A 14,884-nucleotide genomic window follows, 5' to 3' on the forward strand; every position below is an offset into this window, starting at 1 on the left:
TTTTTTAACGTACTTTATTGGAGCTCCAAGTAAAGATGTTATTTGGAGGAAAAAGGGAGAGGGAAGATTTTTGCAACTATTTAAAAATGAAAGAAAGTCAAACTTAAATTAACTATTATTTTTCTGTTTAAAGCACTCATTTTTACAGATAATGAAACTGATGCCCTGAGAGAATGTCTTACCCAGCTCTTAGAGTCTGTTATGATAGAACTAGTTAAATCTCTAATTTCAGCTCATTCTTCCAAAAAGATATTATGTCCCTATTTCTCAAACTTCTCTGATGACAAGAACTCCTACAGTGCTTATCAAAAATGAAAGCTACTCTTGACCCACTGGATCTCTGGGAAGTTTGAGAATCATTATACTATGCTATATAAAAATAGCTTTGTCATTGGCTTTGTGAAGGAGATTTTTAAAGTCTTTGAAGAATTGTAAGTGAAGAGATGTATTTAAACATCTTTAAACCAATAGGCTGCTAGGAGAAATAATAACTTAAGTTGTAAACGTCCTTGTGAAAGTCAATATGGTGTTCTAAGCCAAATAAAGAAAAACCAACCATAAATAACAAAATATTGTAATTTAAAAAGCAGTTCTGATCTTTTTAAAAGAATGGAGCCAGTTAGCCTTTTCTGTGTATGATGTAGACCAATGAATTACCTCAATTCAGCTTTTATTTTCTTCATCTGTATCTTCCCTTGACTTTTAGGAACAGCACTTGTCCTAGCCAGATTACCTTTGGATAAGATTACTGAATGTCTTAGTGAACTCTGTTCTGTTCAGGTTTTGGCATTGAAAAAGGTGAGTCCAGTTAAGTAAGGGGTGAAACAAACATAAGATGTTCACGTGTTATAAGGGAAAAACCAAAATTATTTACTTGCAGATGGTCTTATTTACCTAGAAAAGCCAAAAGAATGAACTGAAAAGTTATTAAAATTAGTAAGTTTATCAAAGTTGCTATATACATGGAATAAATATCCTAAAATAAATAATTTTAACTGTATCAGTAATACCATTTAGAAGTTATAATGGGAAAAACACCATTCAAGTTAGCAACCAAGACCATAACCTACGAAGTTTCCTTAAAGAGTATTGTAAAAATGTCAGCTTTTCTTAAATTACATTTATGGTGTATTAACAATGAACATACCAATGGGATTTGTAGGGAAACGTGACAAAATGATTCTAAAGTTTATCTCTAGTGATATGCTGGTATAATATCTAAGAAATTTTAGGAGAGAATAATAAGAGACAACTTGCCTTATCTCTTAATAAAGCTTCAAAATTATTATAGCTTTATATTATAAAAGTATAATTAAATATAATCTATTATATAATACATATAATCTATAATGTCTATAATATCCTAATTATTATAAAAGTAAATGGAAAAAATTGTGGTATTGTTTTCTACTCCACAAGAATCATATAGTAAAAAGGTTTATGCAGTCTTAGCTAGGATGCAGTAAAATCGAGGAAAGTAATTTGATAATATGAATTTTAAAGTTTTTACCATTTTGAATAACTTTCAGAATGTATTATAAGGAAATAAACATAGATTGAGACAGGTTGATATACAAGGGTGTGTGTTGCACTGTTTGCTATAAGTTTGTATGTTTAATGACTAGATGTTAATCTCAGTCTCTCCCTCTCTCTCTCTCTCTCTCTCTCTCTCTCTCTCTCTCTCTCTCTCTCTCTCTCTCTCTCTCTCTCTCTCTCTCTCTCTCCAGCTGTTGTCTCAGGAGCCCAGCAATGGCATATCCTCAGATCCCACTGTGTTCTTAGATCGCCTTGCAGTAATATTTAGGTAAGAAAGGAGATGCCAGATTCCTGACCTGGGTTGAAATCTCAAATGAGACCGTTATGTGTTGAAGTAAGGAAGTATTTTTTTCCTGCAACTTCCAAGTAACTCCTATAGGCTCCCTCTGTTGGGAGACTAATTTAGGCCCATTACAATTTGCATAGGCAAATTATAAGAATTTATTTTTTGTCAAAAGACCCTTTAAAATGTAATTAATTCTTTTGGTCTCTAGATAGTGATTCTCAATCTTTTAACATGCATCAGAGTCGTCTGTAATACTTACCACAGATTGCTGGGTCCCATCCTCAGAGTGTCTGATGGATTGGGTCTTGAGTAGGACCCAAATATTTACATTTCTAGTAAGTTCCCAGAATGCTGCTGTTTATTATTTCAAGGACCACACTTTCAGAATCATTGCTGTATCATGTATGGGTATCAGAAATAATAATGAAGCCTATTCAGTGACCAGGTGAAATCAAACTTTCTTTAAAGTCAAGAGGAGCCTAATGATTAAAAAAGTATTAGAATGACTTTATTCAAAGAGTGATCCTTTCTGGATTACATAATTTATAAATGTGAGACTCTTACAGGTATAACTGGAATATCAGAGTCATAGTTGTGTAAAAAACATATGGAAGAAGTTAAAACAGGCATTTTAGCTTATTCTTGTCTATAAGTATCTTTTTTTGAATTGGTGCAATGTTTTCCTTATGTAATTAGGAGAGTCCTGTTACATGCCATTCTTTTAGCCTATTAACAATAACCCTATTTCACAGTAAATGAAAGGAAATCAGCAAAAGGTAAAAATACCCTGATTCAAAGAAAATTAGATTTTTATTGAGTTGCTGTTGAGCTTTTTAAAATTAAATAATTTTTTTCCTTTAAAGAGGTTGGGTTCTTCTTCTCTTCCTCCTCCCCCCCCTCCTCCTCCCCCCCCCTCCTCCTCCCCCTCCTCCTTTCCTTCCTCCTCCTCTTCCTCTTCTTCAAATTAGTGGATCCTCGAACTGGGCAAATAGTTGTATTTGATATATTGTAAATAGGCCCCTATTGTGTATCATTGGGTTCAGACTAGAACCATGAAAAATACCTTTGGTAGACCAGAGTTCCTAAAGCTTCTGCCTTTTAATGCTAGATATGAAACAGTACTTGATTTCTTGTAGTAAACTCAGACAACCTGAATGGTTTTTTTGTTTTTGTTTTTTTAATTTGGAAGAAACTGTATGTTAAGGTTTATTAAAACAAATGAAAAGAACAGTTGTAATGCTCCACACCCACCAGCCCATAAACCCAGAGTTAGATGAAATTTGCATGTTATAGTGGAAGTGGCTTAAAGATGGTAAAAAATTGATAGGATTTAAACTATGTGCTATGTGTTTGTTTGAATGAAATCGGAGGAAAAGATGTTGAGTCTTAAAAATAACTACTATCTGGTTTTCTTTAATTGGTGAGAATGATACTAAGTAAGCTAGCAGGAATCAGGGTTCTGGGTCCTTGATGAAATTGGTCTTCTTTCACTAATTTGAGATGTTATCTTTCCCCAGACACACCAATCCCATTGTGGAAAATGGACAGACTCATCCGTGCCAAAAAGTCATACAGGAAGTAAGTGCTAATGGGTGCATGTGGAATAAGGCTTTCTTCCTTTTTCTTTACAGAGCTGTGGATAACTAAAGTGAGAAGGAACTGTCTTCTTGGTTCATAGGAAGATTCATTTTGTTGATATGGTTTAAATAGCATTTAAAAGAGGAACAGAACCCACAACCACACAAAATTTATGGGACACAGCAAAAGCAGTGCTAAGAGGGATTTATAGCAATACAGGCCTTCCTCAAAAAAGAACAATCCCAAATGAACAATCTAACTCACCAGCTAAAAGAATTAGAAAAAGAAGAGCAAAAAAACCCAAAAGTCAGCAGAAGAAGGAAATAATAAAGATCAGGGAGGAAATAAATAAAATAGAGATTAAAAAAAAATAGAAAAAATCAATCAAACCAAAAGCTGATTTTTTGAGAGTAAATAAAATCGACAAACCTCTGGCCAAACTCACAAAGAAGAAAAAAGAGAGAGCACAAATAAGCAAAATAAGAAAGGAAAATGGAGAAATTACAACAAATAATATAGAAATACAGAATATCATATGAGAATATTATGAAAAACTATATGGAACCAAAATGGATAACCTAGAGGAGATGAACAAATTTTTGGAAACATACAGTCCACCAAGACTGAATCAAGAAGAAACTGACCACTTGAACAAACTGATCACTAGAAATGAAATCAAACTAGCAATAAAAAACCTCCCTACAAATAAAAGCCCAGGACCAGATGGCTTTACCAGGGAATTCTACCAAACATAGAAAGAAGAACTCATACCAGTCCTTCTCAAACTCTTCCAGAAGATTGAAAAGGAGGGAATACTCCCAAACTCATTCTATGAAGCCACCATCACCCTGATACCAAAACCAGGCAAAGAAAAGAGAATTATAGGCCAATATCACTGATGAACATAGATGCAAAAATCCTCACCAAAATATTAGCAAACAGAATCCAACAGCACATAAAAAAGATTATACATCATGATCAAGTGGGGTTCATCCCAGGGACACAAGGGTGGTTCAACATATGCATATCAATCAATGTAATACATCCTATCAGCAAGCGTAAGGACGAAAAACACATGATCATCCCAATAGATGCAGAAAAGGCATTTGATAAAATTCAACACCAATTTATGATAAAAACTCTCACCAGAGTGGGTATAGAAGGAACATATCTCAACATAATAAAAGCTATATATGACAAACCTACAGCCAGCATAATACTCAATGGTGAAAAACTCAAAAGCTTCCCACTAAAATGTGGGATAAAACAAGGCTGCTCACTATCACCACTCCTATTCAACATAGTCTTGGAAGTCCTAGCCACAGCAATTAGGCAAGAGAGAGAAATAAAAAGGATCCAAATTGGAAAAGAAGAGGTAAAAGTGTCACTATATGCAGATGACATGATACTATATTTAGAAAACCCTAAAAGGTCCACACAAAAACTACTAGAAATAATTGAAGAATTCAGCAAGTTAGCAGGTTACAAGATTAACGTTCAAAAATTAGTTGCATTTCTTTACACTAATGATGAATCAACAGAAAAAGAAAGTAAAGAAACAATCCCCTTTAAAATAGCACCCAAAGTAATAAGATACGTAGGAATAAATCTAACCAAGAAGGTGAAAGACTTATACATGGAAAACTGTAAAACACTGATTAAGGAAATTAAAGAAGACTTAAAAAAATGGAAAGATATCCCATGCTCCTGGATTGGAAGAATCAGTATTGTTAAAATGGTCACACTGCCCAAGGCAATCTACAGATTTAATGCAATCCCTATCAGATTACCCAGGACATATCTCACAGAACTAGAACAAATCATAATAAAATTTATATGGAACCACAAAAGACCTAGAATTGCCAAAATATTACTGAAGAAAAAGAAAGGCTGGAGGAATAACTCTCCCAGACTTCAGACAATACTACAGAGCTACAGTCATCAAGACAGCATGATATTGGTACAAAAACAGACATCTGGACCAATGGAACAGAATAGAGAGCCCAGAAATGAACCCACAAACTTTTGGTCAGCTAATCTTCGACAAAGGAGGCAAGAATATACAATGGAATAAAGACAGTCTCTTCAGCAAATGGTGTTGGGAAAACTGGACAGCAGCATGTAAAGCAATGAAGCTAGAACACTCCCTTACACCATACACAAAAATAAACTCAAAATGGATCAAAGACTTAAACATAGACAAGACACAATAAACCTCCTAGAAGAAAATATAGGCGAAACATTATCTGACATACATCTCAAAAATGTTCTTCTAGGGCAGTCTACCTAAGCAATAGAAATGAAAGCAAGAATAAACAAATGGGACCTAGTTAAACTTACAAGCTTCGACACAGCAAAGGAAACCATAAGTAAAACAAAACCAAAACCTATGGAATGGGAGAAAATTTTTGCAAATGAAACCGATGAAGGCTTGATCTCCAGAATATATAAGCAGCTCATACAACTTAAGAAAAAAACAAACAACCCAATCCAGAAAAGGGCAAAAGACCTAAACAAGCAATTCTCCAAGGGAGAAATACAAATGATCAATAGGCACATGAAAAAATGTTCAATATCACTAATTATCAGAGAAATACAAATCAAAGCTACAATGAGGTATCACCTCACACCAGTCAGAATGGCCATCATTCAAAAATCTACAAATGACAAATGCTGGAGAGGCTGTGGAGAAAAGGGAACCCTCCTACACTGCTGGTGAGAATGTAGTTTGGTTCAGCCACTGTGGAAAACAGTATGGAGATTCCTCAAAAGACTAGGAACAGACTTACCATATGACCCAGGAATTCCACTCCTGGGCATATATCCAGAAGGAACCCTACTTCAAAAAGACACCCGCACCCCAATGTTCATAGCAGCACTATTTACAATAGCCAAGACATGGAAACAGCCTAAGTGTCCATTGACAGATGACTGGATAAAGAAGAAGTGGTATATTTATACAATGGAATACTATTCAGCCATAAAAATGACAACATAACGCCGTTTGCAGCAACATGGATGTTCCTGGAGAATGTCATTCTAAGTGAAGTAAGCAAGAAAGAGAAAGAAAAATACCATATGAGGTCACTTATATGTGAAATCTAAAAGAAACAAAACAGAAACAAACTCATAGACATAGAATACAAACTTGTGGTTGCCAAGGGGGTGGGGGATGGGAAGGGACAGACTGATTTCAAAATGTAGAATAGATAAACAAGATTATACTGTATAACACAGGGAAATATATACACAAGATCTTATGGTAACTCACAACGAAAAAAAATGTGATAATGAATATGTATATATGTTCATGTATAACTGGAAAATTGTGCTCTACACTGGTATTTGACACAACATTGTAAAATGACTATAACTCAGTAAAAAAAAAGTGTAAAAAAAAAAAAAGAGGAACAGAACCATCCAAATAAATGTTTTTGATTTTAGGTTTGCTAAGAAAACAGGCTGTGGGGAAGTGCATTGAAAGGCCAAAGAAGTAGAGAGAGATTAACAGTATGAATTCTAGAGTTGCTGGGTGACCTGATCAATACTGGCAGAATGGTAGTTTAGTTTCTCCTTTGATAATGTACTTCCTTTATGCCTTTTTTTTTTTTTTTTAAATATAAACTGAGGGTAGTGTGCCGACCAGAGGGCATGTTTTGAGAAGTGCTTTTCAGACTTTAAGAGAGAAACACCAAGTATCCTTAAGTATTCAGTGGTATCAAATATTGCCATTTCCTTAACTCTAGTCTTTTTGTTCAAGATCTTCCAACTTTTTGGAACTATCTTTAAGCACCTCTTCCTCTAAAACTCATTCTAATTCTTTTCATCCTTAATCAGAAAGTCTAGAGTTTAGGAAAATGTGTATCTTTTCGTTTTGTAAAGTTAGACGTGCTACTCTTTTCTAAAGAGTCACTGTGCTTCCCTTAAGAAGTAGTTGTGTTTTAGTGATGGACAGTATATTGAACCTCTGCACATATACACACATTTACTCACCAGAATCAGGCCATGTGTGTATCTATAAAGAAAGCTTTTTCAAAACTATTTAAAAGCCAAATCAATTGTTACCAATTTGGGAGTGGGTATTTTTGTTTGTTTCTTTTCTTAGTTGTTCATTATTTTCTTTCTTGTGCTCTTTCACTTTTATCTCAGATATGGCCAGTTTTATCTGAGACTCTAAATAAACACCGGGCTGATAATCGGATTGTAGAGCGTTGTTGCAGATGCCTCCGCTTTGCTGTTCGCTGTGTAGGCAAAGGATCCGCGGCCCTGCTGCAGCCACTAGTCACACAGGTGAGTTCTCAGTGAGAGGGAAAATGTACAAAAGTGTACAGAATTTGAAAAAGGAACTTTCAGAACAAAAACTCTGCTTATGAAACACTTCTATTTATTAAATACAAACTAAAAACTATTTGAAAGAAATAAGTAGTGCCTATAGTCGGAATGTTGTTTATAAGGCAGATAGCCTGTAATCTGTATAGTGGCAGTCCAAAAAGCAACATATTTCAGTGTGAAATTAGAAAAAGAGAATGACCAGTTCTCAACTCTTATATACTGACATTAAGCATTTTGTATTAATTTTACTTTTTTAAATGTGGCAAGTCAAACTTTGCTATTTCTAGCCCAAAGGGATTTTACTCTTTCTTAACCATAGTTAGTTGTTCACATAAGTCTCTTATTTATCAAGAAATAAATTTGACTCTTTCAGCCACCAAGATTGTTAGGTAATCATGATGGTGTGACTCACTTTACGTGGTTCTTTGAGATCATATTCACATCTAAAACTATTCTATATGAGATGCGTATGACTAGCGACTTAATTCACTAAGTAACTTGTGTTGGTGTTAACCTTACGGCAGGGCCAGAACTAGATTTAGGCAAGTGAGATGCCTTGGGCACAAACTTGAAAAGGCGAGGCAAAATGGCAATCCTTTATTTGCAGGACTCAGAGCAAGTACCTTCTCAAATTATGCACTCATGCTGTGAGGAAAATTACTGCAGAGCCTCAGGTTAGACCCCACCTACCCAACCTGAAGTGACCCTTCTCCACCTGGGTAGAGCATCTATCAGGCTGACCCTGACAGTGAGTGCCTCCTCAAATTCTGCACCTCAGATGCCTTACTCTTAAGAAAGTTCTTACCCTCAGCCAGGGTCATGCTATTTCAGTGTCAGTTGGCACTTACAGAACCATGCCTCCTCCTTAAATTGTAGATCTGATTAAAGTTGGTACAGGTACATATTTTAACAGAATTTTAATTTTTTAGTGATTATCCACATTTTCTCTACCCTGAATACAAACAGCATGTATTCTTATATTTAGGCTGTGTTCCCCTGTGGTCAAATGTCTCCTTCAGAGCAATACATTCTAAGCCCAGTATAATGTGATTTAATATCCCTTTTATATTGGAGGATTCCCCCATAACTTTTATATTATTTTATTCCTGCTAATTATGTGACTGATCCAGTAGCATACGGTAGCATCTTATATAGGAAATTCTGAAGTTGTACATGTGACAAAAATCCTGTAAATCTGAGGTCAGTAAACTACAGCCAGTAGGCCTGACACTTGTTTTTGTAAGTAAAGTTTTACTGAGAGATAGTCATGCCTATTCATTTAAATATTGTTTATCGGCCATCTTTTTGCTACAATGGCAAAGTTGAGTAGTCAGAAGATGTATGGCCAGAGCCTAAAATTTTTACTATCTGGCACTTAGGGATAAAGTTTGTCAACCCCTAACTTACATCATTTATTAAGTGTAGCATTTAGTTTTGAGTATACAACACTGAACAGATTCATAGCTCTCACCTCATGTTCTTTTCATGGTATATGCTGATAAGAGTCAGTTACTCTACCCTTCAGCCCCCAACAAGCTCACAGAGTTGAATTTATATAATAAGATCAATACAAAAAAAGAAAATCAATACATATGTGTTGTGAGGGCATTTTAAATAGATGAATGTTCAGAGGCCTTTTGAAGGATAGTAGGGTTAAAATCCTCAACAAATCATTTAATTTAAATGTTTATAAGGCATTGAAATTTTTACTTTGTACAGATCCAGATATCTTGATTGGAAACACTGGTTTTTACTCAAATGATTAAATAGAGGAGTTTAGAAACAACTCAGAGTTTAAACAATGCTTTCATTCTCTTAGATGAAGGCATTTGATATTTTGTCCCTGCTAAGTCCATTTAAAAAGAATAGTTATCTAATGCAAATAAGAACTTTTAGGTTGGAAAATTTAGGTATACTATGCTAGGGTTTTGCAAATATTATGCCAGCTTTGGATAATAACTCTTTAATGGCTTCCAGCTTGAAATATTATACAACTCTCTTACAGCATTGTTTTGGAAATACAAAAGGTCAGAGGCTTGAAAGAACTCTAAATAGAGTACTTGAAAGTTATTGAGGAATTGAGCCCTAGTTTCAAAAAATGTTGCCAACAATCTTTACTACATTGTCTTAAAGAGAAGAGACCAATTTATCTCTGAATTTCTTCCTCTGGACAGCTGCCTAAGCTGACACTTTTTGAGGGGTAAAGAGTTGAACTAATTGGTTTTTCCTTGGCAGATGGTGAATGTTTACCATGTACATCAGCATTCCTGTTTCCTATACCTTGGCAGTATCCTTGTGGATGAGTATGGCATGGAAGAGGGCTGTCGGCAGGGACTACTAGACATGCTCCAGGTATGTTTTCTTTGGGGAATATAGATGTGTTGGGTGTGTTGGGCTTGTGGGGTATAAAGGCCTAGCAGTGTGTTCACCATGTCTTTAATTATGTTGCTTCTTTATGTGCTCCCCACTCCTACACCTGCCCTATGCGTGTCAATTTTCTAATAACAGAGAGGTAGAACTGAATTTGCTAGTTGTTCTCTGGACAAGCCTGCTTGGGAGAATGAGAGAGAGACTGACCACGCAAATGTGCTGGTCATTACAGCTATTACTGCCTAATTTATGCTCTCCAGAGATAGGATTTTTTTTTTTTTGAGGGTGGGGAGGTGGGCAAGTGGATTTAAAATAAAGGCTTTCTAGGTTCAAGCACAATTCTATTTTGAGTTCTTGCCTGAAATAGCCAGTGAATGAGTTTACTTAGCAGGGATAGTCTTAGGATAAATAGCAGGCATTGGAAAAGGCTCCTGATATACTGCTTTTTCCTCCCTCTCCTGTTCACAGTGGGGGAAATATATTAGGGAGTTAAATCATGATACTTCTTTTCCCAAGATGTCTTTCCTTTTAAAATTGACATTTCATTATTATCATTATTAAAACTTCATCTACTCTCTTAGTAGACCAGACCATATCTAGTACATAAGCAAGTATTCACTTTTAGAAACATCTAAAACTTTGAGATGACATCTATCCAGTTTCATCGGCTAAAATCTGTACCCTCAAACCTTTTGAAATGTGGACTTCATATGTGAAGACTGTTTATGTCAACTTAGATTTATGTCTTCTCTTTCTTGATCTGATTCTCTTTGCAGTCTTTTTCTTATTTGTGCTTCCTCCTCTTTGTTCTCTTTGTATATGTTATTTAGCAGGTCTGAGTCTTGTGGCATTTATTTTAAAATCACTTTTGTTTTAGGCACTGTGCATCCCCACTTTTCAGCTTTTGGAACAGCAGAATGGGCTCCAGAATCACCCGGACACTGTAGATGACCTATTCAGGCTAGCCACCAGGTCAGTCCTTCTGAAGAGCAGCCCTTTCTTTTATTGCTCATCCCCATTGGTGCTTAATTTTGTCAGCTAATATTTTACTGTTTCCTTCTCTCTAAAATGAGGTAAGGAGTGTAGGTAGATTAATGATTCATAATCCAAAGTTAAATCGTGTACCAGAATATCCCCATAAATGAAGAAGGAGGAATTGGTTGGGGGTAGAGGAAGTAGCTGAGTTCCTTTTGTGAGGAAGGGAACACACACAAGACAATAAAAATGAACTTTGTAAGAACTTTTGGCTAAATAGTCTCTAGAATCCCGTGTAGTTTTAACATTTTATGCTACTATGTCACGCTTCAACTTTTTTCTTGAGAAGATTAGCATCCTTTAGATATAATCATATCTCAGAATAAAAAGTTATTAGGCTTTTAAGATGCCTTAGAAGTTAGTGGTGCTATATTTATCAGCCCTGCCCCTAGCCTGCCACCCCATTTATTGCTTAAATAAGTGATAATACTGACTTTATTGCTGAACCTTTGTATTCTTAGTCCTTTGCTAAGAAATTTGAACCAGATCAATTAGTGAACATAAAAATGTTAAAAAAAAATAATAAGCCATTATTAAGGATATGGAAGTATACATGTAATATATGTATTTTATCATTAATAAATGTAAAGTAGTATTGACTATTTCATCTCAGGATTGAATAATGAACACTTTTGTTAGGTTTTTTTTTTTGTGGGGGAGTCAGTAATTTGGTTGATTGATTGCTGGAGGAGCTGGGGTTTGAATGTTGTTAGTTTTTGGACAAGTTAGAAAAACTTTTTTTTTTTTTTTTTTTTGAGTTGGTGTGAGAGAATTGTTGGATGGGCTATCAGCCTATTTTCCTGGTGTGTTTCTTGAAAAACTAATCTCTAGAGATGATCTTTGCACAAGTGGTTACATTAGGGTTCTATCTTGGCAGTGTAATTTCTATGGGTTTAGACAAATGTGTAATGACATAATGACATATATCCACCATTACAGTATCATGCAGAATAGTTTTACTACCCTAAAAGTCCTGTGTGCTTCACCTTTTCATTACCCTACCCCCCACACCCCCAACCCTTAGCAACCACTGATCTTTTTACTGTCTCCATAGTTTTGCTTTTTACTCTGGCAGCTTTTACAGCCTAATTCTGTCATTTATAGCTAACCTGTCTTTCTATACCAGGTTTATTCAGCGTAGCCCTGTTACCTTACTGAGGAGCCAAGTTGTCATCCCTATTTTACAATGGGCCATTGCCTCTACTACCCTCGACCACCGGGATGCCAACTGTAGTGTCATGAGGTTTCTACGAGACCTCATCCATACAGGGGTAGCCAATGATGTAAGTATAAACATTGTACTTTTTCTGCTTTGCAGGTCATGATCTTCTCATATCTCTTTCTCATTCCTTGAGGGGATAACCAGCATCTCTTTATTTGATCTGCTTTGGTAGGCACATCCCATAGTGAATCAATTTACTAACTAAAATGTCAACTAGTAGATTTAAGACAACCTGTACTAAGTGTTGTAAGCAGTGTAAACTAGCCTAAAATTATCTCTGCTCCCAAGCCATTTGTTGTCTTAATTGAAGAGAGAAACAGGTATAAAGAATTAAACAACAACAAGAAGGCAGTGTTTGATTATCAGATGAGTGATAAAAAGTCATGACTGTTATGAAATGAGAGGAGGGAAAGTTCTTCAGAAGAAGTAGGTTGGGATAACTTTCTGGAAGAATAGGGACCTCATTGGGGCCACTTGGATGGATTGGAGAGGGAAGGATAGTCTAACTGCTATAAAGCATGATCAGATAGTCAGGATAGTACTAAGTGTATTAATAGACACTTAAGATACCAGTTTGACTGGCGTAGTAAAGTGGTTCACAAAATTTTCAAAGGTAGGTTTGAATAGAATTTAAGATAAGGGAGAGCAGTAAAGAAGTAAGCTGGTATGTGAATAGGCTAATTATTGAAGAATTTCAGCAGTAAAGAGAAAGGGAAAAGAAAATAACCACAAGTGAAAGGCACTTGAAAAGTTATTTTTTGTGTGACATATTAGAAATATGTATATTCAGAGACTAAGAAGGAAGAAAATAAGCATGATTTTTTTTGATAGAAGAGACTAGATATCTGATAGAAATCTTCAATTCTTTTTTCAGTTGATTTTTTAAAAATAAAATAGGGATACTTTATTTTTCATGTGAAAAAAAAGGTTAAGAGAATTGCTGTTCTTAATCTTTAACCACTGTTTCTCTCCTGCCTTCTGTTCATGGGAAAATTAAGGGTTAAGTTTACTCTCAGGTGAAACCTATATTTCTTTGAAACTAACATCTTAATATTTTCTTCATGACAGAGCATTTAGTGGACTTTGTGGTTCCAGCTGCTATATATATACTTTCTTCCCCAGGAAAGAGAAATTGCTGTACTTAAGGGGAAAGGGTACTTGGTCTTTGGAAAAATTTAATTAGATATCTGTTTTTCCTGTTTTCTTACAGCATGAAGAAGACTTTGAATTACGGAAAGAACTGATAGGACAGGTGATGAATCAGCTTGGACAGCAACTTGTAAGCCAGCTGCTCCACACATGCTGCTTTTGTCTCCCTCCTTATACCCTACCAGATGTGGCCGAAGTACTCTGGGAGATCATGCAGGTTGACAGACCGGTAAGATTGTTTTCAGAGTCCTGAACGGTTCCTTGAGGCCAACTATAACTTTGAAACCAACTCTGTTATATGCTTATGGAACCTAATTTACGTATATTGCTACATTTAATTGTCAGATGAGGGGGCTTATAGAAGGCCAGTAATTCATTATTGGGTTCTTGAAAACATGTTTGTGTCTCTGTGATTGGGTTTGTATATTACCAGAAATGAATACTAAGCATTGAGTTCAGCTCTATATGGCTGACCAATCAGAAATCTGTTCACTTGTGAAAGATGCCCATTTATCAGTTATATAGTATTACAGGTTATTCAGGAAGTGTTAATTCACTTCTAGATAGTACTGTATGGTTCCTTGGCAGTAGATCTATTCAGAGCATTTGGAGGCAAATGCATATAAAACTAGCCCTCAATTTATAGTTGGATTTGTTGGATTTATTTATATCCTGTTTCAGTTCTTGAACCAGGTTCTTTATCACCTGCACAGAGAAGGTTTTTTTAGGATATCCATTAATGTTCAAGTAATTTCAGTACTGGGCCGCATGATCATAAACCAGGTTTATATGTACTGCATGAAAGTTTTGAGCATAATTGTAGTATATAACAGCCTGTAAATTATTTTTTAAATAAGGCTTATAATTTTTGATGTTAATGTAAAAGCAGTTCAGAAAAGTATACAGTTGGACCTAGTTAAAGTGAGCTGACTTAAACCACAAGAAAATCCAGATATAAAAGTATCTTACAATTTTTAAGTCTATGTACATCTTAGTGTTTTCTCCTACTTTATATAACTGATTGCAATTCTTAGCCTCAATTTCAGCAGTTTCATAAAAAAAAATTCACTTTTACTCTTAGACTCTAATATTACGGAGACAAAAGTTCTGCCTAATCTTGGGATTTGTGTATTCATCTTCAAAATTCAGTGATTAGTATATGTTGCCTTAGTGGGCATGTGCTTTACTTGATCATTTGCTCAGTCAAATGGAAAACAGTCACGAGTAGGGTAGATATGTAATAGAGTTCTAATGTTTTCTTTAGGGTTAAGACTCCAGAAAGTACTCTGAGCCCCTGGGGACCAACAAATTTATTCCAAACGTCATCTATACAAGAAATAAAATTTCCATACTTTCACTTTTTTGTAAACATACTT

General features: G+C 35.4%; 1 protein-coding gene across 2 annotated transcripts in view; it reads left to right on the forward strand.

Moving 5' to 3' along the window:
• The window catches only part of TNPO3 (transportin 3), an 82,565-nt gene that overhangs the window by 55,031 nt on the left and 12,650 nt on the right, over positions 1 to 14,884 (forward strand). For both annotated transcript variants that reach the window (XM_045511075.2, XM_010947553.3), the window contains 8 exons: positions 707 to 798; positions 1,728 to 1,804; positions 3,340 to 3,400; positions 7,550 to 7,690; positions 9,968 to 10,084; positions 10,980 to 11,074; positions 12,264 to 12,420; positions 13,570 to 13,737. In XM_045511075.2, coding sequence (XP_045367031.1) covers positions 707 to 798; positions 1,728 to 1,804; positions 3,340 to 3,400; positions 7,550 to 7,690; positions 9,968 to 10,084; positions 10,980 to 11,074; positions 12,264 to 12,420; positions 13,570 to 13,737 — 908 coding nt within the window. The remainder of the gene's footprint in view (positions 1 to 706; positions 799 to 1,727; positions 1,805 to 3,339; positions 3,401 to 7,549; positions 7,691 to 9,967; positions 10,085 to 10,979; positions 11,075 to 12,263; positions 12,421 to 13,569; positions 13,738 to 14,884) is intronic.

The sequence above is a fragment of the Camelus bactrianus genome, chromosome 7 (assembly GCF_048773025.1).
Source record: "Camelus bactrianus isolate YW-2024 breed Bactrian camel chromosome 7, ASM4877302v1, whole genome shotgun sequence".
Lineage (NCBI taxonomy): Eukaryota > Metazoa > Chordata > Mammalia > Artiodactyla > Camelidae > Camelus > Camelus bactrianus.